This window comes from Lepisosteus oculatus, chromosome 4 (assembly GCF_040954835.1).
Source record: "Lepisosteus oculatus isolate fLepOcu1 chromosome 4, fLepOcu1.hap2, whole genome shotgun sequence".
NCBI lineage: Eukaryota > Metazoa > Chordata > Actinopteri > Semionotiformes > Lepisosteidae > Lepisosteus > Lepisosteus oculatus.
In genome coordinates, this window is record NC_090699.1 from 13362654 (window position 1) to 13390496 (window position 27843).

General features: G+C 55.9%; 1 protein-coding gene across 1 annotated transcript; it reads right to left on the reverse strand.

Annotated features, from left to right (window-relative positions):
- Positions 1-95: 95 nt before the first annotated feature.
- slc7a8b (solute carrier family 7 member 8b) lies at positions 96-27623 on the reverse strand. Its single transcript, XM_069188747.1, has 11 exons — positions 25905-27623; positions 24456-24660; positions 23871-24022; positions 17637-17762; positions 11101-11254; positions 9548-9671; positions 8918-9021; positions 8554-8650; positions 6457-6606; positions 5254-5431; positions 96-4488 (listed from the first exon to the last, which is right to left on the reverse strand). Exons 1-11 carry the CDS (start codon positions 26056-26058, stop codon positions 4328-4330), a joined length of 1605 nt encoding a protein of 534 aa, XP_069044848.1. The 5' UTR covers positions 26059-27623; the 3' UTR covers positions 96-4327.
- Between the last annotated feature and the right edge of the window lie 220 nt (positions 27624-27843).

A 27843-nucleotide genomic window follows, 5' to 3' on the forward strand; every position in this document is an offset into this window, starting at 1 on the left:
GCCCACGAGCGCCGCCGCGGATACCCGTCAGAGCACAGCGGGGGGGTGAGGGGAGGACCGTGCCGCGGCACACAGACTCGGCTCTTCACCTGCTGCACGTTTCAGGTCCGCTTTATTACTCCCATACATCCGCCAGCGTGAGACACACGTGAGGCTCGTTCTGAACAAGTTACACATCATCATCAACACCGTGTGACCGAACTGTGCACATCAAAGTCACCCTGCGTGTTCCAGCCAAACATCTCGTTACAAAATAAGGAACAATATTCAGTTTGTAAAACAGAGCTCCTGTCTGAACCTCCATACTGTTCCAGGACAGGAGACACAGAGAAGCGCTCAGTAATACACACACACAGCAGGATAGGAGACACAGTGAGAGAGAGGAGATCACAGAGAAGCCCTCAGTAATACACACACACAGCAGGACAGGAGACACAGTGAGAGAGAGAGGAGATCACAGAGAAGCCCTCAGTAATAAACACACACAACAGGACAGGAGACACAGTGAGAGAGAGGAGATCACAGAGAAGCCCTCAGTAAGAAACACACACAACAGGGCAGGAGACACAGTGAGAGAGAGGAGGTCACAGAGAATCCCTCAGTAATAAACACACAGGACAGGACAGGAGACACAGTGAGAGAGAGGAGATCACAGAGAATCCCTCAGTAAGATACACACACAACAGGACAGGAGACACGGTGAGAGAGAGAGGAGATCACAGAGAAGCCCTCAGTAATACACACACACAGCAGGACAGGAGACACAGTGAGAGAGAGGAGATAATAACCACACAGGACAGGACACGGGAGGGTCTGTCAGGGGGAACAGAGCAGGACTGCGGAGGCTGGGCAGTGAAGACTGATTGTCTCTGCTAGGACTCTCAGAAGAGGCCCGGAGCTGTGGAGAGGGGAGCTCTTGTCCTGCGATACAGACGGGAGACACAGGAGGCGCAGGCAGGGGGCGCTACTGCTCTCCGAGCCCCGGAGAGAGGAGAGGGGTGCCTGCTGCTCCGCCGGCCGATTCCTCCAGGAGAGGCGCCGCGCTGGGGCAGGGCTCCCGAGGGAGGGGGTTCTGGTGTCCCCCTGTGGGACGGGTGCTGTGCAGGTCACCGGCCAGCAGGAGTCGCTGTTGCCCAGCGCGGCGGAGCAGCTCTGTCCAGGACAGGTCCAGGTGACCAGCTGGGCCCCAGCCCAGGTCTCAGCCCGCCAGAGGGGCTCTCGCCCTGTTTGCATATTCCACAGTTTACAGGGACTGTGGGAGAACCTAGGAGGTTAATCGGCAGTCAGGAAGTTTGAAAACAAAGTCATTTGTGTCACTCAGTCAGTCAGTCTGGGTCAGTCAGTCAGTCAGTCTGGGTCTGTCTGTGTCAGTCAGTCAGTCAGTCTGTCTGGGTCTGTTTGTGTCAGTCAGTCAGTCTGGGTCTGTCTGTGTCAGTCAGTCAGTCAGTCTGGGTCAGTTTGTGTCAGTCAGTCAGTCTGGGTCTGTCTGTGTCAGTCAGTCAGTCTGGGTCTGTCAGTTTGTGTCAGTCAGTCAGTCTGGGTCTGTTTGTGTCAGTCAGTCAGTCTGGGTCTGTTTGTGTCAGTCAGTCAGTCAGTCTGGGTCTGTCTGTGTCAGTCAGTCAGTCAGTCTGGGTCTGTCTGTGTCAGTCAGTCAGTCTGGGTCTGTCTGTGTCAGTCAGTCAGTCAGTCAGTCTGGGTCAGTTTGTGTCAGTCAGTCAGTCTGGGTCTGTTTGTGTCAGTCAGTCAGTCTGGGTCTGTTTGTGTCAGTCAGTCTGGGTCAGTCAGTCAGTCTGGGTCTGTTTGTGTCAGTCAGTCTGGGTCAGTCTGTCAGGGCCAGTCCATATCTGTTAGTCAGCCATATTTTGGACTCTCAGTCTGGGTCTGTTTGTGTCAGTCAGTCAGTCTGGGTCAGTTTGTGTCTGTCTGGGTCATTCCATATCTGTTAGTCAGCCATATTTTGGCACTCTGTCGGTGTGTCCATTTCTGACGCTGCATAGTTGAACTGACTAAATGATATACCAATACCAAGATCTTTTCTTTAAAAAATATTTTAAAAATCAAGTTTCAAAGCCAAGATAGCACCTAGCTACAGAATACATCATCTTTAAGGCATTGAAAAAAACGCCGGAACTACTTTTAGCCAGGCCTCACGTTCATCCGCAAGCACCTGCTGACTGTGCAGCGGACTTCCTAACGTGCACCTCCGCGCCGGCGCTAAAAGTAGTGCCCTTAATTCCCATTAAAGCTAAGAAAATCAAAACTCAATGAAAATAGAAACGATACAAGTAGAATCATACTAAAAAAACAGTATACATGATAGTCGTTAGTGTAATTCACAAAGGATCAGAGGTTATCGTTAGCACTCGGAGGAGGCCGCAGTGTGGAACAGCAGCAGTGATTACGAGAAGGACGACGAGCAGGAGCCCTCGCCACGTTACCACACAGACGTGAGGACAGGTCAGAGAGCCCAGTTTCCACTGCTCTGTCTGCCAGACCAGTCCCAGTCCCAGTCCCAATCTCACGTCCAATCCCAGCCTCATGCCCAGTCCCAATCCCATCTGCAATCCCAGCCCCATTTCCAGTCGCAATCCCAGCCTCATGCCCAGTCCCTGTCCCAGTCCCAGTCCAGATCCCAGTCCCAATCTTATTTCCAATCCCAATCCCAGCCCCATTTCCAGTCGCAATCCCAGCCTCATGCCCAGTCCCTGTCCCAGTAATCCCAGTCCATATCCCAGTCCCAGTCCATATCCCAGTCCCAAACTCATTTCCAATCCCAATCCCAGCCTCATGCCCAGTCCCTGTCCCAGTAATCCCAGTCCATATCCCAGTCCCAGTCCATATCCCAGTCCCAATCTCATTTCCAATCCCAATCACAGTCGCAATCCCAGCCTCATGCCCAGTCCCTGTCCCAGTAAGCCCAGTCCATGCACGGGACACAAGACCAGCCTGGGACAGGACTGGGAGGGGACCAGTGGGAACAGTGGGAAAGCCTGCTCCTGACGGAGGAGCGGGGCGCCTTCACAGACCAGTCCGACCAGCGAAGACGAGGATGGCATGGAGGAGGAAGGCTCTGCTCGCTTGCTGCTGTCCCACGAGCTGGGCTGAGGTTCTGTTCAGTCAGTATTGCACAGGTAGACCCAGGAGCACCGACGATGATGGTGGTGATGATGAAGATGAAGGGATGATCATGTGCTTCGGTGTTTCACATGAACTCTGACAATCTCATGACCTGCAGATCTGATGATGATGATGATGATGAGCTGCAGATCAGACGATGATGATGATGGTGGTGGTGATGAGCTGCAGATCGGACGCTGAAGATACAGTGACGATGGAGTTTACAGGCAACCAGGTTCCATGGCTACAGATGAGCTGGACTGAGCTTCTGCTCTGTACAGCCCTGATGAAGATGAGGATGATGATGATGATGGAGTGTTAGTCTGAAGTCACAGATGAGCCGGACTGAGCTTCTGCTCTGTACAGCCCTGATGAAGATGAGGATGATGATGATGGAGTGTTAGTCTGAAGTCACAGATGAGCCGGACTGAGCTTCTGCTCTGTACAGCCCTGATGAAGATGATGAGGATGAGCATGATGATGATGATGATGGAGTGATCTTGTGAAGTCACAGATGAGCCGGACTGAGCTTCTGCTCTGTACAGCCCTGATGAAGATGAGGATGATGATGATGGAGTGTTAGTCTGAAGTCACAGATGAGCCGGACTGAGCTTCTGCTCTGTACAGCCCTGATGAAGATGATGAGGATGAGCATGATGATGATGATGATGATGGAGTGATCTTGTGAAGTCACAGATGAGCCGGACTGAGCTTCTGCTCTGTACAGCCCTGATGAAGATGAGGATGATGATGATGGAGTGTTAGTCTGAAGTCACAGATGAGCCGGACTGAGCTTCTGCTCTGTACAGCCCTGATGAAGATGAGGATGATGATGATGAAGTGTTAGTCTGAAGTCACAGATGAGCCGGACTGAGCTTCTGCTCTGTACAGCCCTGATGAAGATGATGAGGATGAGCATGATGATGATGAAGATGGAGTGATCGTGTGAAGTCACAGATGAGCCGGACTGAGCTTCTGCTCTGTACAGCCCTGATGAGGATGAGGATGATGAAGATGCTGGAGCGTCTACACAGTACATGCTGGTGAGGGCTGTGCTCGTTCTGCTAACTGCTAAAGAGGACGATTACTTTTCAACAATAAGAAATGATCTGAGATCCGTTGACAAACCAGCGTCTCTCCCTCTCCGCCCTCCTGGAGAGGACCGTGAGGAAGGCCAGAAGGATGAGGAACACCGCGGGCGCCGCGGGGCTCAGCTCTCCACCGCGGCCTTCTCCGCCTGCCCCTCGCCCTCCCCGCCAGCAGGGGGCGTGTAGATGGGAGACCGCTCCTCCCCGCTCCCCTCCTCCTTCCGGGCCGCCTCCCCGGGGTACACCACCACACAGAACCTCTGGCCCACGAACGTCAGCCTGTCTGCTCCCCCAGAGAGAGGAGGAGAGGGGAGAGAGGAGAGGGGAGAGAGAGAGAGAGGAGAGAGAGAGAGAGGAGAGAGAGAGAGGGGAGAGAGGAGAGAGAGAGAGAGAGAGAGAGAGAGGGGAGAGGGGGGAGGGGAGAAAATAACAGAGAAAAGAATTTAATCTCCTGGAGAACAATTCAAGAATCAGCACCATGATTCTCTGTTGCCACACGTCTTCAAGTGAGTCAGGTGCAACAGAGCTGCAGTTCCCTGCTCCTCCTGTGCGGCTGAGGGGGCGCTCTGCCCCGCCAGAGAGAGCACAGGGAGAAGGGGACTGGACTGCTGGAGGCTGCAGGAACTACAGGGGCAGCAGAAGCAAGAACAGTAACACAAGGGGTAAAAGCAGCAGTAACAGTGAGAGCAGGAGGAGTTTCACCAACAGAAACAGCAGAGCCAACAGCAGGGGTAACAGCAGGGGTAACAGCAGGGGTAACAGCAGAGCCAACAGCAGGGGTAACAGCAGGGGTAACAGCAGAGCCAACAGCAGGGGTAACAGCAGAGCCAACAGCAGGGGTAACAGCAGGGGTAACAGCAGAGCCAACAGCAGGGCCAACAGCAGGGCCAACAGCAGGGCCAACAGCAGGGCCAACAGCAGGGGCAACAGCAGGGGCAACAGCAGGGCCAACAGCAGGGGCAACAGCAGGGGCAACAGCAGGGCCAACAGCAGGGGTAACAGCAGGGGTAACATGCATGTGTGGAATCGTCAGGGCTGGTTTCCGTACCGACGAGCTTGTCGAAGCACTCGGGCTTGTTCTTCCAGTGCACACCCAGGAAGTAGACCGGCACCCCGGTCAGCATGATGGCCAGACCGATGCCACACACCACCGGCTCCGAGTACAGGCTGAACACCAGGAGGAAGGCCCAGAACAGCAGGTAAATCACTGGGAATATGAGGTTCACCTGGAAGAGGGATACAGGTTAATACTGACTCAATACAGACACACTGACTGACTGGACACTCCAGTACATTAACACTGCACTGAGAGAGAGGGGTTCATACAGACACACTGACTGACTGGACACTCCAGTACATTAACACTGCACTGAGAGAGAGGGGTTCATACAGACACACTGACTGACTGGACACTCCAGTACATTAACACTGCACTGAGAGAGAGGGGTTCATACAGACACACTGACTGACTGGACACTCCAGTACATTAACACTGCACTGAGAGAGAGGGGTTCATACAGACACACTGACTGGACACTCCAGTACATTAACACTGCACTGAGAGAGAGGGGTTCATACAGACACACTGACTGACTGGACACTCCAGTACATTAACACTGCACTGAGAGAGAGGGGTTCATACAGACACACTGACTGACTGGACACTCCAGTACATTAACACTGCACTGAGAGAGAGGGGTTCATACAGACACACTGACTGACTGGACACTCCAGTACATTAACACTGCACTGAGAGAGAGGGGTTCATACAGACACACTGACTGACTGGACACTCCAGTACATTAACACTGCACTGAGAGAGAGGGGTTCATACAGACACACTGACTGACTGGACACTCCAGTACATTAACACTGCACTGAGAGAGAGGGGTTCATACAGACACACTGACTGACTGGACACTCCAGTACATTAACACTGCACTGAGAGAGAGGGGTTCATACAGACACACTGACTGACTGGACACTCCAGTACATTAACACTGCACTGAGAGAGAGGGGTTCATACAGACACCCTGACTGACTGGACACTCCAGTACATTAACACTGCACTGAGAGAGAGGGGTTCATACAGACACACTGACTGGACACTCCAGTACATTAACACTGCACTGAGAGAGAGGGGTTCATACAGACACACTGACTGGACACTCCAGTACATTAACACTGCACTGAGAGAGAGGGGTTCATACAGACACACTGAATGGACACTCCAGTACATTAACAGGCTCACCTTGATTGGCCGAGGAATGTCTGGTTTCTTCCAGCGCAGGACGATCTGCCCGGCAACAGTGACGCCATAGAAAAGGTAATTAATAAAGCCGACGTAGTTAATCAGCGTGTACATGTCACTGGTGACCAGCATCAGAAGAGTGGAGACGCACTGAAGAAGAGAGACAATAAAATTAATACAGACCCTAATATAGGCCCTAGAGACACTCCTAACACACAGAAAGATTAATACAGACCCTAATATAGATCCTAGAAACGCTCCTAACACACAGAGAGATTAATACAGACACTAATATAGATCCTAGAGACACCCCTCACACAGAGGGATTAATACAGACCCTAATATAGACCCTAGAGACACTCCTAAATCAGAGAGATTAATACAGACCCTAATATAGACCCTAGAAACACTCCTCACACAGAGAGATTAATACAGGCCCTAATATAGACCCTAGAGACACTCCTCACACAGAGGGATCAATACATACCCTAATATAGACCCTAGAGACACTCCTCACACAGAGAGATTAATACAGGCCCTAATATAGACCCTAGAGACACTCCTCACACAGAGAGATTAATACAGACCCTAGTATAGACCCTAGAGACACTCCTCACACAGCGGGATCAATACATACCCTAATATAGACCCTAGAGACACTCCTCACACAAATAGATTAATACAGACCCTAATATAGACCCTAGAGATACTCCTCACACAGAGATTAATACAGACCCTAATATAGACCCTAGAAACGCTCCTAACACACAGAGAGATTAATACAGACACTAATATAGATCCTAGAGACACTCCTCACACAGAGAGATTAATACAGACACTAATATAGATCCTAGAGACACCCCTCACACAGAGGGATTAATACAGACCCTAATACAGACCCTAGAGACAATCCTAAATCAGAGAGATTAATACAGACCCTAATATAGACCCTAGAAACACTCCTCACACAGAGAGATTAATACAAGCCCTAATATAGAGCCTAGAGACACTCCTCACACAGAGGAATTAATACAGACCCTAATATAGACCCTAGAGACACTCCTCACACAGAGGGATCAATACATACCCTAATATAGACCCTAGAGATACTCCTCACACAAATGGATTAATACAGACCCTAATATAGACCCTAGAGACACTCCTCACACAAATAGATTAATACAGACCCTAATATAGACCCTAGAGACACTCCTAAATCAGAGAGATTGATACAGGCCCTAATATAGACCCTAGAGACACTCCTCACACAGAGAGATTAATACAGACCCTAATATAGACCCTAGAAACACTCCTCACACAGAGGGATTAATACAGACACTACTATAGATCCTAGAGACACTCCTAAATCAGAGAGATTAATACAGATCCTAATAAAGACCCTAGAGACACTCCTCACACAGAGAGATTAATACAGACACTAATATAGACCCTAGAGACACTCCTCACACAGTGATATTAATACAGACTCTAATATAGACCCTAGAGACACTCCTCACACAGAGAGATTAATACAGACCCTAATATAGACCCTAGAAACACTCCTCACACAGAGGGATTAATACAGACCCTAATATAGACCCTAGAGACACTCCTCACACAGAGAGATTAATACAGACCCTAATATAGACCCTAGAAACACTCCTCACACAGAGGGATTAATACAGACACTACTATAGATCCTAGAGACACTCCTAAATCAGAGAGATTAATACAGATCCTAATAAAGACCCTAGAGACACTCCTCACACAGAGAGATTAATACAGACTCTAATATAGACCCTAGAGACACTCCTCACACAGAGAGATTAATACAGACACTAATATAGACCCTAGAGACACTCCTCACACAGTGATATTAATACAGACTCTAATATAGACCCTAGAGACACTCCTCACACAGAGAGATTAATACAGACCCTAATATAGACCCTAGAGACACTCCTAAATCAGAGAGATTAATACAGACACTAATACAGACCCTGGAGACACTCCTAAATCAGAGAGATTAATACAGACACTAATACAGACCCTAGAGACACTCCTAAATTAGAGAGAAATCAAAACAGGCAGACTCACTGTAAACAGTAAAGCTGGGATTGGAGTGCAGCGTTTGATGTGGATCATGGCCAGGAGACTGGGCAGGTGACCTTCCCTTGCTCCTGCAAAGAACAGCCTGAGAAAGATAGAGGGGGTTGATATCAACACACTGACTGGCCTCTACAGGACTTGAACAGTGAGTGTGAGAGGAGAGATGGACAGAGGTGCAAAGACGTTCTGGTACAGTGGAGTAAGCGCGTGCCTGTTCGATTCCCGGTCACGACATGCAGTACGTGTCTGTGTAGAACATGTCTGTAGATGTTGTGTTGATTGTGTGTGCGTTAGCAACACTGAGATGGGAATTCACCGTTATGCCAGTAAAGCTTGTGGAATTGTGTCTGACCTGGAGGAGGTGAAGAGGGAGCCGTTCACTCCTCCGAAGGTGGACAGAGCCACGGAGATGGGCATGATCCAGGACATGACCCCCAGCAGCTTCTCACCGAACGTCTGGGGGGAGAGAGGGGGGAGGGAGAGGGAGAGGAGAATCAGCCTCCGGCCACACAGACACTCGGACAACTGACCCACAACTGGGTTGTGGAGTAGCACTGTTGAGTGGTGGGGCAGTAGTGTGGAGCAGAGGGGCAGTTGACCCCTGACCCTTCACCCGCACTCATGGGAAGGCGAACTGCAGTACTGTGTGTGACCACCAGGAGGCCAGCCACTCCCACAGATACCAGCATGAAACACGCAAGCTCCTCCGACAGAGGCCTGCTAGATAACGGGGTGGGGGGGGGCCCAAAAACTGAGGAATGCTTTTCTCAGCAGGTCGACAGTGTGACAGACCAGCAGAGAGACAGGCAGGCAGGCAGAGAAACAGACAGATAGAGGGACAGACAGGCAGAGAGACAGGAAGACAAGCAGAAAGACAGGGACAGAGAAACAGGAAGACAGGAAGAGAGGCAGACAGAGGGACTGTGAGGGACAGACAGACAGGCAAGCGGATTGACAGAGAGGTAGGCAGGCAGACACGTACCACAGCCACGGCGTTGGAGGCCAGAAGCTCCTGAGGGCTCATGGCCGTCACGTAGGCGATGTTGGCAAAGACGTAGACAAACGTCACCAGGGGGATGGAGATGTAGATCGCTCTTGGGAGGTTCCTGGAAGAGAGAGGGGTCAATGCAGAGACAGGGCTCACTCTGTCAGTGAGACACCCTGCTCCTCCAATCAGGGCTCACTCTGTCAGTGAGAGACAACCTGCTCCTCCAATCAGGGCTCACTCTGTCAGTGAGACACACTGCTCCTCCAATCAGGGCTCACTCTGTCAGTGAGACACCCTGCTCCTCCAATCAGGGCTCACACTGTCAGTGAGACACCCTGCTCCTCCAATCAGGGCTCACTCTGTCAGTGAGACACCCTGCTCCTCCAATCAGGGCTCACTCTGTCAGTGAGAGACAACCTGCTCCTCCAATCAGGGCTCACTCTGTCAGTGAGACACACTGCTCCTCCAATCAGGGCTCACTCTGTCAGTGAGACACCCTGCTCCTCCAATCAGGGCTCACACTGTCAGTGAGACACCCTGCTCCTCCAATCAGGGCTCACTCTGTCAGTGAGACACCCTGCTCCTCCAATCAGGGCTCACTCTGTCAGTGAGAGACAACCTGCTCCTCCAATCAGGGCTCACTCTGTCAGTGAGAGACAACCTGCTCCTCCAATCAGGGCTCACTCTGTCAGTGAGAGACAACCTGCTCCTCCAATCAGGGCTCACTCTGTCAGTGAGACACCCTGCTCCTCCAATCAGGGCTCACTCTGTCAGTGAGAGACACACTGCTCCTCCAATCAGGGCTCACTCTGTCAGTGAGACACACTGCTCCTCCAATCAGGGCTCACTCTGTCAGTGAGAGACACACTGCTCCTCCAATCAGGGCTCACTCTGTCAGTGAGAGACACACTGCTCCTCCAATCAGGGCTCACTCTGTCAGTGAGAGACACACTGCTCCTCCAATCAGGGCTCACTCTCTTCGCTGCCCAGTGGATCGAAACTGGCGCCAGTGAACCAGACACCAGCCCAGACCGTTCACAGTGACCAGGGAGAGCCCGCCGGTTGCCGGTGCTCAACAGGGCACAGGGGGACTCTTGTGGACGTACAGCTCGTGGGGGCCGCGGGCTGCCCTCCGCCGCATACAGCAGGGGGGCCGGCCCCTGGGTCTCCTCGAGCTCGGGTCCGAGCCCAGGGAAGACGGCCACCCTCCTCCAGTGTCCCTCCAGGCGCGTGCCCGGAGCCAGCTCGTCAGCGGGGCTCGTTAAGGCCCTGACCTGTAGGGGTCGACGAGCTGCAGTGCCCCTCCAGGCGCGTGCCCGGGGGCCAGCTCGTCAGCTCGTCAGCGGGGCTCGTTAAGGCCCTGACCTGTAGGGGTCGACGAGCTGCAGTGCCCCTCCAGGCGCGTGCCCGGGGGCCAGCTCGTCAGCTCGTCAGCGGGGCTCGTTAAGGCCCTGACCTATAGGGGTCGACGAGCTGCAATGCCCCTCCAGGCGCGTGCCCGGGGGCCAGCTCGTCAGCTCGTCAGCAGGGCTCGTTAAGGCCCTGACCTGTAGGGGTCGACGAGCTCCTCGGTCACGTAGTTGAGGAAGTTCCAGCCGCCGTAGGCGAAGGAGCCCTGTAGGAAGGCCAGCGCGATCAGCCCCACGTCCGGCTCCACGAAGCTCTCGAACGCCTGGGAGGGCTGGAGCCAGTAATACTGCCCTGAGAGAGAGAGACGGGTCACTACAGTCAGACTGCCCTGAGAGAGAGAGACAGGTCACTACAGTCACACTGCCCCGAGAGAGAGAGAGATGGGTCACTACAGTCACACTGCCCCGAGAGAGAGACAGGTCACTACAGTCAAACTGCCCCGAGAGAGAGAGAGAGAGAGAGAGAGAGAGAGAGAGAGAGAGAGAGAGAGAGAGAGAGACAGGGTAATACAATCACACTGCCCCGAGAGAGAGAGAGAGACGGGTCACTACGGTCACACTGCCCCAAGAGAGAGAGAGAGACGGGTCACTACGGTCACACTGCCCCAAGAGAGAGAGAGAGACAGGTCACTACAGTCACACTGCCCCGAGAGAGAGACGGGTCACTACAGTCACACTGCCCCGAGAGAGAGACGGGTCACTACAGTCACACTGCCCCGAGAGAGAGAGAGAGACAGGGTAATACAATCACACTGCCCCGAGAGAGAGAGAGAGAGAGAGAGGGTAATACAGTCACACTGCCCCGAGAGAGAGAGACAGGTTAATACAGTCACACTGCCCCGAGAAAGAGAGAGAGAGACAGGTTAATACAGTCACACTGCCCCGAGAGAGAGAGAGAGAGGGTAATACAGTCACACTGCCCCGAGAGAGAGAGACAGGTTAATACAGTCACACTGCCCCGAGAAAGAGAGAGAGAGACAGGTTAATACAGTCACACTGCCCCGAGAGAGAGAGACAGGTCACTAGAGTCACACTGCCCTGAGAGAGAGAGATGGGTTAATACTGTAGCACTCCAGTGAGAGAGAGACAGAGAGATGGGTTAATACTGTAGCACTCCAGTGAGAGAGAGAGAGATGGGTTAATATGTAAATGTCTGTAACATGTCTGTAGATTTTATTTTACTTCTATTTTTTGTTTTGTTCTATGTTAATTTTATTATTTTTATTTGCTTTGGCAACACTGATTGTACCTATCGGTCATGCTCATAAAGCACCTTGAATTGAATTGAATTGAGAGAGAGATGGGTTAATACTGTAGCTCTCCAGTGAGAGAGAGAGAGAGAGAGATGGGTTAATACTGTAGCTCTCCAGTGAGAGAGAGACAGAGAGATGGGTTAATACTGTAGCACTCCAGTGAGAGAGAGAGAGAGAGAGATGGGTTAATACTGTAGCTCTCCAGTGAGAGAGAGACAGAGAGATGGGTTAATACTGTAGCTCTCCAGTGAGAGAGAGAGAGAGATGGGTTAATACTGTAGCTCTCCAGTGAGAGAGAGACAGAGAGATGGGTTAATACTGTAGCTCTCCAGTGAGAGAGAGACAGAGAGATGGGTTAATACTGTAGCTCTCCAGTGAGAGAGAGAGAGAGAGACGGGTTAATACTGTAGCTCTCCAGTGAGAGAGAGAGATGGGTTAATACTGTAGCTCTCCAGTGAGAGAGGAGGAGCACTGAGAATCACTCTGATCAGTCAGTCAGTAATAATGTGAATCTCGAGGAAATCATGAGAAACACCCCCTCCTCTCTCTCCTGCCTTCACACCCCTCCACGCCACCCCCCGACCCCCACCTCACCCCAGACAGACAGCAGGGCTCAGAGCACACAGTCACAGACACACAGGGGCAGAGAGAGAGACAGCAGGGCTCAGAGCACACAGACACAGACACACAGGGGCAGAGAGAGAGACAGCAGGGCTCAGAGCACACAGACACAGACACACAGGGGCAGAGAGAGAGACAGCAGGGCTCAGAGCACACAGACACAGACACACAGGGGCAGAGAGAGAGACAGCAGGGCTCAGAGCACACAGACACAGACACACAGGGGCAGAGAGAGAGACAGCAGGGCTCAGAGCACACAGTCACAGACACACAGACAGCAGGGCTCAGAGCACACAATCTCAGACACACAGGGGCAGAGAGAGAGACAGCAGGGCTCGGAGCACACAATCTCAGACACACAGGGGCAGAGAGAGAGACAGCAGGGCTCAGAGCACACAGTCACAGACACACAGGGGCAGAGAGAGAGACAGCAGGGCTCAGAGCACACAGTCACAGACACACAGACAGCAGGGCTCAGAGCACACAGTCACAGACACACAGACAGCAGGGCTCAGAGCACACAGTCACAGACACACAGACAGCAGGGCTCGGAGCACACAATCTCAGACACACAGGGGCAGAGAGAGAGACAGCAGGGCTCGGAGCACACAATCTCAGACACACAGGGGCAGAGAGAGAGACAGCAGGGCTCAGAGCACACAATCTCAGACACACAGGGGCAGAGAGAGAGACAGCAGGGCTCAGAGCACACAGACACAGACACACAGGGGCAGAGAGAGAGACAGCAGGGCTCAGAGCACACAGACACAGACACACAGGGGCAGAGAGAGAGACAGCAGGGCTCAGAGCACACAGACACAGACACACAGGGGCAGAGAGAGAGACAGCAGGGCTCAGAGCACACAGACACAGACACACAGGGGCAGAGAGAGAGACAGCAGGGCTCAGAGCACACAGTCACAGACACACAGACAGCAGGGCTCAGAGCACACAATCTCAGACACACAGGGGCAGAGAGAGAGACAGCAGGGCTCGGAGCACACAATCTCAGACACACAGGGGCAGAGAGAGAGACAGCAGGGCTCAGAGCACACAATCTCAGACACACAGGGGCAGAGAGAGAGACAGCAGGGCTCAGAGCACACAGTCACAGACACACAGGGGCAGAGAGAGAGACAGCAGGGCTCAGAGCACACAGTCACAGACACACAGACAGCAGGGCTCAGAGCACACAGTCACAGACACACAGACAGCAGGGCTCGGAGCACACAATCTCAGACACACAGGGGCAGAGAGAGAGACAGCAGGGCTCGGAGCACACAATCTCAGACACACAGGGGCAGAGAGAGAGACAGCAGGGCTCAGAGCACACAATCTCAGACACACAGGGGCAGAGAGAGAGACAGCAGGGCTCAGAGCACACAGTCACAGACACACAGGGGCAGAGAGAGAGACAGCAGGGCTCAGAGCACACAGACACACAGGGGCAGAGAGAGAGACAGCAGGGCTCAGAGCACACAGTCACAGACACACAGGGGCAGAGAGAGAGACAGCAGGGCTCAGAGCACACAGTCACAGACACACAGACAGCAGGGCTCAGAGCACACAATCTCAGACACACAGGGGCAGAGAGAGAGACAGCAGGGCTCGGAGCACACAATCACAGACACACAGGGGCAGAGAGAGAGACAGCAGGGCTCAGAGCACACAATCTCAGACACACAGGGGCAGAGAGAGAGACAGCAGGGCTCGGAGCACACAATCTCAGACACACAGGGGCAGAGAGAGAGACAGCAGGGCTCAGAGCACACAATCACAGACACACAGGGGCAGAGAGAGAGACAGCAGGGCTCAGAGCACACAGTCACAGACACACAGGGGCAGAGAGACAGACAGCAGGGCTCAGAGCACACAGTCACAGACACACAGGGGCAGAGAGAGAGACAGCAGGGGTCAGAGCACACAGTCACAGACACACAGGGGCAGAGAGACAGACAGCAGGGCTCAGAGCACACAGTCTCAGACACACAGGGGCAGAGAGAGAGACAGCAGGGCTCGGAGCACACAATCTCAGACACACAGGGGCAGAGAGAGAGACAGCAGGGCTCGGAGCACACAATCTCAGACACACAGGGGCAGAGAGAGAGACAGCAGGGCTCAGAGCACACAATCTCAGACACACAGGGGCAGAGAGAGAGACAGCAGGGCTCAGAGCACACAGTCACAGACACACAGGGGCAGAGAGACAGACAGCAGGGCTCAGAGCACACAATCTCAGACACACAGGGGCAGAGAGAGAGACAGCAGGGCTCAGAGCACACAGTCACAGACACACAGACAGCAGGGCTCAGAGCACACAGTCACAGACACAGGGGCAGAGAGAGAGACAGCAGGGCTCAGAGCACACAGTCACAGACACACAGACAGCAGGGCTCAGAGCACACAGTCACAGACACACAGGGGCAGAGAGAGAGACAGCAGGGCTCAGAGCACACAGTCACAGACACACAGGGGCAGAGAGAGAGACAGCAGGGCTCAGAGCACACAGTCACAGACACACAGACAGCAGGGCTCAGAGCACACAGTCACAGACACAGGGGCAGAGAGAGAGACAGCAGGGCTCAGAGCACACAGTCACAGACACACAGACAGCAGGGCTCAGAGCACACAGTCACAGACACACAGGGGCAGAGAGAGAGACAGCAGGGCTCAGAGCACACAGTCACAGACACACAGGGGCAGAGAGAGAGACAGCAGGGCTCGGAGCACACAATCTCAGACACACAGACACAGACACACAGACAGCAGGGCTCGGAGCACACAATCTCAGACACACAGGGGCAGAGAGAGAGACAGCAGGGCTCAGAGCACACAGTCACAGACACACAGGGGCAGAGAGAGAGACAGCAGGGCTCAGAGCACACAATCTCAGACACACAGACACAGACACACAGACAGCAGGGCTCAGAGCACACAGTCACAGACACACAGGGGCAGAGAGAGAGACAGCAGGGCTCGGAGCACACAATCTCAGACACACAGGGGCAGAGAGAGAGACAGCAGGGCTCGGAGCACACAATCTCAGACACACAGGGGCAGAGAGAGAGACAGCAGGGCTCAGAGCACACAATCTCAGACACACAGACACAGACACACAGACAGCAGGGCTCGGAGCACACAATCTCAGACACACAGGGGCAGAGAGAGAGACAGCAGGGCTCAGAGCACACAGTCACAGACACACAGGGGCAGAGAGAGAGACAGCAGGGCTCAGAGCACACAGTCACAGACACACAGGGGCAGAGAGAGAGACAGCAGGGCTCAGAGCACACAGTCACAGACACACAGGGGCAGAGAGAGAGACAGCAGGGCTCAGAGCACACAATCTCAGACACACAGGGGCAGAGAGAGAGACAGCAGGGCTCAGAGCACACAATCTCAGACACACAGGGGCAGAGAGAGAGACAGCAGGGCTCAGAGCACACAGTCACAGACACACAGGGGCAGAGAGAGAGACAGCAGGGCTCAGAGCACACAGTCACAGACACACAGGGGCAGAGAGAGAGACAGCAGGGCTCAGAGCACACAATCTCAGACACACAGGGGCAGAGAGAGAGACAGCAGGGCTCAGAGCACACAATCTCAGACACACAAGGGCAGAGAGAGAGACAGCAGGGCTCAGAGCACACAATCTCAGACACACAGGGGCAGAGAGAGAGACAGCAGGGCTCGGAGCACACAGTCAAAGACACACAGGGGCAGAGAGAGAGACAGCAGGGCTCGGAGCACACAATCTCAGACACACATTGGCACAGAGAGAGACAGCAGGGCTCGGAGCACACAGTCACAGACACACAGGGGCAGAGAGAGAGACAGCGGGGCTAAGAACACACAGTCACAGACACACAGGTGCAGAGAGACAGACAGCAGGGCTCAGAGCACACAATCACAGACACACAGGGGCAGAGAGAGAGACAGCAGGGCTCAGAGCACACAATCTCAGACACACAGGGGCAGAGAGAGAGACAGCAGGGCTCAGAGCACACAGTCACAGACACACAGGGGGAGAGAGAGAGACAGCAGGGCTCAGAGCACACAGTCACAGACACACAGGGGCAGAGAGAGAGACAGCAGGGCTCAGAGCACACAATCTCAGACACACAGGGGCAGAGAGAGAGACAGCAGGGCTCGGAGCACACAATCACAGACACACAGGGGCAGAGAGAGAGACAGCAGGGCTCGGAGCACACAATCACAGACACACAGGGGCAGAGAGAGAGACAGCAGGGCTCAGAGCACACAATCACAGACACACAGGGGCAGAGAGAGAGACAGCAGGGCTCAGAGCACACAATCTCAGACACACAGGGGCAGAGAGAGAGACAGCAGGGCTCAGAGCACACAGTCACAGACACACAGACAGCAGGGCTCGGAGCACACAATCTCAGACACACAGGGGCAGAGAGAGAGACAGCAGGGCTCAGAGCACACAGTCACAGACACACAGGGGCAGAGAGAGAGACAGCAGGGCTCAGAACACAGTCACAGACACACAGGTGCAGAGAGACAGACAGCAGGGCTCAGAGCACACAATCACAGACACACAGGGGCAGAGAGAGAGACAGCAGGGCTCAGAGCACACAATCTCAGACACACAGGGGCAGAGAGAGAGACAGCAGGGCTCAGAGCACACAGTCACAGACACACAGGGGCAGAGAGACAGACAGCAGGGCTCAGAGCACACAGTCACAGACACTGACAGATACTGCTGGACAGACACACAGGGGCACAGAGACAGACAGGTGCACACAGATATAGGCAGAGACAGAGAGTTGGTACCTCTGCAGATTTGCACAATGCCCATGATAATGATGAGGGCAAGAGCCAGGAGCTTTCCTGCTGTGAAGACATCCTGCACCCTCGTCGCCCAACGCACACTGGCACAGTTCACCCAGGTCAACAGCACTGAGGGAGAGAGAGAGAGAGAGGGGTTAATACAGGCACACTGACTGACTGGACACTCCAGTACATTAACACTGCACTGAGAGAGAGGGGTTCATACAGACACACTGACTGACTGGACACTCCAGTACATTAACACTGCACTGAGAGAGAGGGGTTCATACAGACACACTGACTGACTGGACACTCCAGTACATTAACACTGCACTGAGAGAGAGGGGTTCATACAGACACACTGACTGACTGGACACTCCAGTACATTAACACTGCACTGAGAGAGAGGGGTTCATACAGACACACTGACTGGACACTCCAGTACATTAACACTGCACTGAGAGAGAGGGGTTCATACAGACACACTGACTGACTGGACACTCCAGTACATTAACACTGCACTGAGAGAGAGGGGTTCATACAGACACACTGACTGACTGGACACTCCAGTACATTAACACTGCACTGAGAGAGAGGGGTTCATACAGACACACTGACTGGACACTCCAGTACATCAACACTGCTGAAATCACAGTTCTTCAGCAGCACTAGGGCTGGGAGGACTAATACAGAGATGTACTGTTAAGTGAACCGTGTTGTAATAAAGCAATTCACTCCCACGACCTCCAGCCTTGAGCCTTTGACTCTCGTGTCACTGTGAACTTTACACCTCCGTACAAGAGATTAGCACCAATACTGCAAAACACGCTGACACACAGCAGATAGGCCTGCCTCTGTCTCTGTGCAAAGACAGCAACTGAACATCACTGTGTCTCCTGCTGTGTCTCAGTCAGTGTGTCTCTCCTGCTGTGTCTCAGTCAGTGTGTCTCTCCTGCTGTGTCTCAGTCAGTGAGTCTCCTGCTGTGTCTCCTGCTGTGTCTCCTGCTGTGTCTCCTGCTGTGTCTCCTGCTGTGTCTCAGTCAGTGAGTCTCTCAGTGAGTCTCTCAGTGTGTCTCAGTCAGTGAGTCTCTCAGTGAGTCTCTCCTGCTGTGTCTCAGTCAGTGAGTCTCTCCTGCTGTGTCTCAGTCAGTGAGTCTCCTGCTGTGTCTCCTGCTGTGTCTCCTGCTGTGTCTCCTGCTGTGTCTCCTGCTGTGTCTCCTGCTGTGTCTCAGTCAGTGAGTCTCTCAGTGAGTCTCTCAGTGTGTCTCTCAGTGAGTCTCTCAGTGAGTCTCTCCTGCTGTGTCTCAGTCAGTGAGTCTCTCAGTGTGTCTCTCCAGCTGTGTCTCAGTCAGTGAGTCTCTCAGTGAGTCTCTCCTGCTGTGTCTCAGTCAGTGAGTCTCTCAGTGAGTCTCTCAGTGTGTCTCTCAGTGTGTCTCAGTCAGTGCGTCTCAGTCAGTGCGTCTCTCCTGCTGTGTCTCACTCAGTATTACACAGATTGTCCTTCAGCACAGATATTATTTATTACCATTCCAGTGTGTAGTAAATTGTGCTGTTTGCGATTATCTCTTACTGATACTGTTCATTCATGTGCCTATAGTTTATGACAGATTAGCGTCTCTGTTAATGACTGATTTCATAACATATCTACTCATTGTGTAACATACTGATACAGAGACCGCCCGCTGTGTGACACCGCGAGACACAGAGACCGCCACCCCGCTGTGTGACACCGCGAGACACAGAGACCGCCAGCCCGCTGTGTGACACCGCGAGACACGGAGACCGCCAGCCCGCTGTGTGACACCGCGAGACACGGAGACCGCCAGCCCGCTGTGTGACACCGCGAGACACAGAGACCGCCAGCCCGCTGTGTGACACCGCGAGACACAGAGACCGCCCGCTGTGTGACACCGCGAGACACAGAGACCGCCAGCCCGCTGTGTGACACCGCGAGACACAGAGACCGCCCGCTGTGTGACACCGCGAGACACAGAGACCGCCCGCTGTGTGACACCGCGAGACACAGAGACCGCCAGCCCGCTGTGTGACACCGCGAGACACAGAGACCGCCCGCTGTGTGACACCGCGAGACACAGAGACCGCCCGCTGTGTGACACCGCGAGACACAGAGACCGCCACCCCGCTGTGTGACACCGCGAGACACAGAGACCGCCAGCCCGCTGTGTGACACCGCGAGACACAGAGACCGCCCGCTGTGTGACACCGCGAGACACAGAGACCGCCCGCTGTGTGACACCGCGAGACACAGAGACCGCCAGCCCGCTGTGTGACACCGCGAGACACAGAGACCGCCCGCTGTGTGACACCGCGAGACACAGAGACCGCCCGCTGTGTGACACCGCGAGACACAGAGACCGCCACCCCGCTGTGTGACACCGCGAGACACAGAGACCGCCACCCCGCTGTGTGACACCGCGAGACACAGAGACCGCCACCCCGCTGTGTGACACCGCGAGACACAGAGACCGCCAGCCCGCTGTGTGACACCGCGAGACACAGAGACCGCCAGCCCGCTGTGTGACACCGCGAAGCACAGAGACCGCCAGCCCGCTGTGTGACACCGCGAGACACAGAGACCGCGGGCTGTGTGACACCGCGAGACACAGAGACCGCCACCCCGCTGTGTGACACCGCGAGACACAGAGACCGCCACCCCGCTGTGTGACACCGCGAGACACAGAGACCGCCACCCCGCTGTGTGACACCGCGAGACACAGAGACCGCCCGCTGTGTGACACCGCGAGACACAGAGACCGCCAGCCCGCTGTGTGACACCGCGAGACACAGAGACCGCCAGCCCGCTGTGTGACACCGCGAGACACAGAGACCGCCAGCCCGCTGTGTGACACCGCGAGACACAGAGACCGCCACCCCGCTGTGTGACACCGCGAGACACAGAGACCGCCACCCCGCTGTGTGACACCGCGAGACACAGAGACCGCCAGCCCGCTGTGTGACACCGCGAGACACAGAGACCGCCCGCTGTGTGACACCGCGAGACACAGAGACCGCCACCCCGCTGTGTGACACCGCGAGACACAGAGACCGCCACCCCGCTGTGTGACACCGCGAGACACAGAGACCGCCAGCCCGCTGTGTGACACCGCGAGACACGGAGACCGCCCGCTGTGTGACACCGCGAGACACGGAGACCGCGACCCCGCTGTGTGACACCGCGAGACACGGAGACCGCCAGCCCGCTGTGTGACACCGCGAGACACAGAGACCGCCAGCCCGCTGTGTGACACCGCGAGACACAGAGACCGCCCGCTGTGTGACACCGCGAGACACAGAGACCGCCCGCTGTGTGACACCGCGAGACACAGAGACCGCCACCCCGCTGTGTGACACCGCGAGACACAGAGACCGCCACCCCGCTGTGTGACACCGCGAGACACAGAGACCGCCACCCCGCTGTGTGACACCGCGAGACACAGAGACCGCCACCCCGCTGTGTGACACCGCGAGACACAGAGACCGCCACCCCGCTGTGTGACACCGCGAGACACAGAGACCGCCCGCTGTGTGACACCGCGAGACACAGAGACCGCCACCCCGCTGTGTGACACCGCGAGACACAGAGACCGCCACCCCGCTGTGTGACACCGCGAGACACAGAGACCGCCAGCCCGCTGTGTGACACCGCGAGACACAGAGACCGCCAGCCCGCTGTGTGACACCGCGAGACACAGAGACCGCCCGCCCGCTGTGTGACACCGCGAGACACAGAGACCGCCCGCTGTGTGACACCGCGAGACACAGAGACCGCCCGCTGTGTGACACCGCGAGACACAGAGACCGCCACCCCGCTGTGTGACACCGCGAGACACAGAGACCGCCACCCCGCTGTGTGACACCGCGAGACACAGAGACCGCCACCCCGCTGTGTGACACCGCGAGACACGGAGACCGCCACCCCGCTGTGTGACACCGCGAGACACGGAGACCGCCCGCTGTGTGACACCGCGAGACACGGAGACCGCCACCCCGCTGTGTGACACAGCGAGACACAGAGACCGCCCGCTGTGTGACACCGCGAGACACAGAGACCGCCACCCCGCTGTGTGACACCGCGAGACACAGAGACCGCCAGCCCGCTGTGTGACACCGCGAGACACGGAGACCGCCCGCTGTGTGACACCGCGAGACACGGAGACCGCCACCCCGCTGTGTGACACCGCGAGACACAGAGACCGCCACCCCGCTGTGTGACACCGCGAGACACAGAGACCGCCACCCCGCTGTGTGACACTGCGAGACACAGAGACCGCCCGCTGTGAGAGAGTCAGAGAGACAGGAGAGAGACAGGGGGGTTAATGCCGACACCCGCAGACTGGAGAGAGTCAGAGAGACAGGGGGGTTAATGCCGACACCCGCAGACTGGAGAGAGTCAGAGAGACAGGGGGGTTAATGCCGACACCCGCAGACTGGAGAGAGTCAGAGAGACAGGGGGGTTAATGCCGAGACCCGCAGACTGGAGAGAGTCAGAGAGACAGGGGGGTTAATGCCGAGACCTGCAGACTGGAGAGAGTCAGAGAGACAGGGGGGTTAATGCCGAGACCTGCAGACTGGAGAGAGTCAGAGAGACAGGGGGGTTAATGCCGAGACCTGCAGACTGGAGAGAGTCAGAGAGACAGGAGAGAGACAGGGGGGTTAATGCCGAGACCTGCAGACCCTGTTTGATTTGATGTATTTCGTTCTACATTTTTCCTCCTACAGTCCTGCAGACCAGACAGCAGGCACTCCGGATCCGGATCCGGTCCTCCCTGCCCCGCGGAGTGATCCCTGCCGTCTCCTGCCGTGACAGTTCCCACGAGCTCTCCGGAAAGCTGGGAGGAGGCGGAGAGCCAGGACTGTCGGCAGCGATGACTGATGTGGAGGAAGAGGAGGGGCCGTGCCCCGCGGTATTTCTGCTGTGTGTGTGAAAACAGCTCTGAGGCCCAGTCAGCCCGAGTGAGCCCCCCCTCAGAGAACAGAGAGTGTCCCTCTCCCAGGGCACTGTGCAGGTCACACACCAGTCTCCGGCTTCCACAGTTCCCAGTGCGGTGTGCATGAACCCTCTCTCTCCCCCAGTGGGGTGTGCGTGAACCCTCTCTCTCTCTCCAGTGCGGTGTGTATGAACCCTCTCTCTCTCTCCAGTGGGGTGTGTATGAACCCTCTCTCTCTCTCCAGTGCAGTGTGTATGAACCCTCTCTCTCTCTCCAGTGCGGTGTGTATGAACCCTCTCTCTCCCCCAGTGGGGTGTGCGTGAACCCTCTCTCTCTCTCTCCAGTGGGGTGTGTATGAACCCTCTCTCTCTCTCTCCAGTGCGGTGTGTATGAACCCTCTCTCTCTCTCTCCAGTGGGGTGTGTATGAACCCTCTCTCTCTCTCTCCAGTGGGGTGTGTATGAACCCTCTCTCTCTCTCTCCAGTGCGGTGTGTATGAACCCTCTCTCTCTCTCCAGTGGGGTGTGTATGAACCCTCTCTCTCTCTCTCCAGTGCGGTGTGTATGAACCCTCTCTTTCTCTCTCCAGTGCGGTGTGTATGAACCCTCTCTCTCTCTCTCCAGTGCGGTGTGTATGAACCCTCTCTCTCTCTCTCCAGTGCGGTGTGTATGAACCCTCTCTTTCTCTCTCCAGTGCGGTGTGTATGAACCCTCTCTTTCTCTCTCCAGTGCGGTGTGTATGAACCCTCTCTCTCTCTCCAGTGCGGTGTGTATGAACCCTCTCTCTCTCTCCAGTGCGGTGTGTATGAACCCTCTCTCTCTCCAGTGCGGTGTGTATGAACCCTCTCTCTCCAGTGCGGTGTGTATGAACCCTCTCTCTCTCCAGTGCGGTGTGTATGAACCCTCTCTCTCCAGTGGGGTGTGTATGAACCCTCTCTCTCTCCAGTGCGGTGTGTATGAACCCTCTCTCTCCAGTGCGGTGTGTATGAACCCTCTCTCTCCAGTGCGGTGTGTATGAACCCTCTCTCTCTCTCCAGTGGGGTGTGTATGAACCCTCTCTCTCTCCAGTGCGGTGTGTATGAACCCTCTCTCTCTCTCCAGTGCGGTGTGTATGAACCCTCTCTCTCTCCAGTGCGGTGTGTATGAACCCTCTCTCTCCAGTGGGGTGTGTATGAACCCTCTCTCTCTCCAGTGCGGTGTGTATGAACCCTCTCTCTCCAGTGCGGTGTGTATGAACCCTCTCTCTCTCCAGTGCGGTGTGTATTAAGCTTCCATTATCCCTGTACTCACGCAGGCAGACAGCAGCGAGCAGACGCAGCCCAGTCTCCGGTGGGAAGCAGGTGGGGAAGAGGGGCTGCAGGACGTAGTTGGAGAAGGTGAGGGCAATAACCGCCTGGTTGGTGGGGTAGATCACCAGCACAGCGATCCACAGACGAAGGAACCTGATGGACAGACAGGCGGCTCATAAACAGGAATCCTTTAAAATTCCTGACACCTCTCTAGCGCCTTTCTGGACCCTCCACCCCTCTCCCAGCGCTGTCCAGTACTGGGGACCCCCTCCACCCCCCCCAGTGTGATGATGCTCCAGCTCTCAGTGGGGAGGAGAGCAGAGTGATGAGGCCAGTTCAGAGAGGGGGGTGATCAGGAGGCCATGACTGGTAAAGACCAGGGGGAGTCTGTCCAGGACACTGGGGTCACACCCCTACTCTTTCTGAGAGACACCCTGGGGTCTTGACTGACCACAGAGAGGCAGGACCTCCGTTTCACGTCTCATCTGAAGGACGGCGCCTGTTTACAGTCTAGTCCAAGGACCCTCCAGTGTGGATGTACTGGAGCGTCTCTATATCAGGCTCTTATCTCGAGGGCCTCACTCACCCAGCCAGTCCCCCGAAGATGTCCTTGACGTAGGAGTAATCCCCCCCAGATTTGGGGATGGTGACGCCCAGCTCCGCGTAGCAGAGGGCGCCCACGGCCGTGATGAGGCCCGTCACGATCCACACCACCAGCGCCAGGCCCACGGAGCCCGCGTTCTCCAGCACCCCCTTCGGGCTCACGAAGATCCCGGAGCCAATGATGTTGCCTGAGGGGGAGAGGGAACTCCGATCAGGCTCCGGAAGAGAATTTACCTGTCCTGCCAGCTCAGCAGCGGGTCTCACTTTCTCTGGATGCTACGTAGAGTAGACGGATTTTACACAGAGAGTGGTGGGGGTGGGAAACAAGCTGCCCAGCCCTGTTGTTGAAGCCGATACCCTGCCTTCTCTCCAGACACAGCTGGGTGAGCTCCTCCAGTCAGGACAGGAGGCCCTTCTTTACACAGAGGGAGGTGGGGGTGGGGAACAAGGCGATACCCTGGCTAGAGAGGTTGTGCTAGTGGCCAAAACGGCCCCCTCTTGTCTGTGACCTGTCTTGGCCTCTAAACGTCAGTTCCCTCCTACAGTGTCCTTTATCCAGTACAGGGTCATGGGGGAGCTGGAGTCTATCCCAGCAAGCAACAGGGGCAAGACAGGACACACCCTGGACAGGTCACCTGTCCTTCACAGAGCAGAGGGACAGACACGCACAGCAGACACACACCAGACACAGACAAAGCCACACAGTGAAACACACACTCATACACCAGACACACACACAAGCACACAGTGAAACACACAAAGCCGCAAGCACACACTCTCACGGACAAAGCCACGAGCACACAGACACACACAGGCACACAGACAAAGCCACGAGCACACACAGACAAAGCCACGAGCACACACAGGCACACACACTCACACAGACAAAGCCACACACACACACAAAGCCGCTCTCTCCTGATGTTATTGCTGTCGTTTTGCAATCGCCCCCCGCCGAGAGACAGTTCGTCTGTTCCGGGTTCCGGGACTGACTGGGCTGAGGACGGCCGCAAGCACGCTCGCTCACACACACACACACTCGGTTCTGTCAAACCCTCGGCGCCGCTGTCGGCTCGGCCCAGCCCGGCCCGGCCCGGGGAAGCGGAGCAGACACCCCCGGGTCTCCCCGTCCGGTGCCCGCGCTGAAGGGTTAATCCGGCCGAGCGCTTCATCCGCCTCGCCTGCGAGCTCGGCAGCAGCCCCCTCCGCACACCGGCTTCAAACAACACGGGGCCGTCGACCCGGGCTTAACCCGTTTCACCGGCCAGCGCGGGCACCGGACGCTTCAGGGCTCGGTCAGCCCTGTCGAGAGCCGAATCCGGTTCGTGTGTGAGCGCGGACACCGGGCGACAGCTGCGGGTTCAAGCACACGGGCTGCTGCAGGTGTCGGTGCCGCTGTGATTGTAGCCCCTGCCCCCGGCGGGTCGCTTACCCACGATGATCCCGCAGGCGCTCACCAGGCCGATCTCCTTCTTCAGCGCCACGCCGGTGTCTCCCGCACTCGCCTGCCCGGCCGGCGGCGCCTGTTCCCCGGCAGCCGCCGCCGCCGCCGCCGCGCCGCCCCGCTGCCTGGCCCCCTCCGCCATGCCGCGCGTCTCTCGCCGGCCCGCCGGGTCTGTCCCGGAACCGGTCCCGGGGCTGTCGGTGTCGCTCTCGGTGGCGGTGGCGCTGCGCTCAATCGGCGTCTCTTCCTCTCGCCGATTCGGTCTCTGTCTCCGTCTCTGTCACCGCCGGCAGCAGCAGTAGCAGCACATGCCGAACTGGACCAGAATTCAGAACCCGGGTCGGACCGGGTCGATCCCCAGCCCGCAAGCGCCCGGAGGCGAACAGCCCCTCGCACGTCCTGGCTCTGAGATACCCCGATACCCCGCTCTCACCCCCGGCTTCTGCACCGGCTGTTTGATCGGGTCTTTTGTTTTCTTGTTGTTTTTTTTTTTTTGTTCTGTTGTTTTATCAGGCGCGGGATAATCTCCCCAAAGTTGAAAGATCGCGGGTAAGAGAAAAAAAAACAACAACAGAGAGAACAGCTTCTTCGCCCGCAGCCGCTCTCTAACGGTAAACTCCCTCACACACACACACACCTGCCGGCCAGCAGCTCGCCCGCTCTGTGTGTGTGTGTTTCAGTAACACTAATAAGAGAGGCTGCGGATGACACCCGAGACTGCAGGCTGCTGGCAGGAGTTTGCCTGAATATAGGGCTCCCCGTCACCCCCCTGGCGGCCGGGGGAGAGATCGTCTCGTCTTGTCTCGTCTCGGCGCTGCTCCACACGGCCCGGTCCACAGTCCGGGCGAGGGGACGCGGGATTCGAGCCCCGCGATCCCGTGACACAGCGGTGCTGTGCCCCTCCCCCTCCTCCTGCTCCTCCTCCTCGCTCGGACCCGGCTCAGTGGTGGGGCTGGGGGGGTCCCCGCAGATAGTGGTGGAGAGGGGGATATGGAAATCAAGTCAGCGCTCTCCGAAGTCTGGTCTGGTCTGGTCTCTTCGCGATCGGAAGGTTCTTGTTTTCGTGCCTCTCGTCTTCCCACTCCACTCCACGCGCGCTTCCGGTCGCAAGACGTGTGCGAGTGGCGTCCGGGAGCGGAGACGCGGGGGTGCCGCTGGCCGGTGTGCGGGATCGCAGCTGGGGGGGGGTCTAACGACCCGGGCGACCGATCACGGCGAGTCTGCGGCTCGACAGCTGGGCTATTTTAGGAGCCTCTCATCCGCGCCGCGCAGCCGGGCCAGACCAGACCGGTCGTAATGACACCCTGTTTTTTAGTTGCTGTTATTATTATTACTGACCGGGAATATGATCCTGGATGTAAAAGTTCGCCTCGTAGCCGTCAGGTCCCGGGCAGCGACTGAGGTACAGAGATGTCAACAATCTGCACCCCCAGACTCCTCCCCTCTCCTCCCCTCCGCTGGCTAAGAGCCCCTGTCTCCTCCCCCCCGCTTGAGAAACAGGTCCCCGCTGCCCGCGGCGGAGAAAGGGTGCTTTCCGTCTCCCTCCGCGAGTGAGCAGGGGCAGGGCGGGCACCCGATCGCCGCAACACGGAGCAGGACGGGCTTGTGCGCGGTGCGGAGAGCCGGAGAGCCGGAGACCCGTCCAGCAGGACTGGGAGTCTGGGAGTCGGGTCTTGAGAGAAGGCTGTAGCAGGGAATCAGTCTGCTGCTCCGGCTCTGGAGTTTACACTGCGGGCAACGATTGTTCCTGAGTCAGACATTCCTCCTTATCACCCCGATAGCGTCCTGGCAGTGTGAAAACCACACACACACACTGACTGAAACACACAGACACCAACACACACTGTACACACACAAACAAACTCTGAAACACACAGACACCAACACACACCTAACGGACACACTCAGTGTGTGTGTGTATCTCTGA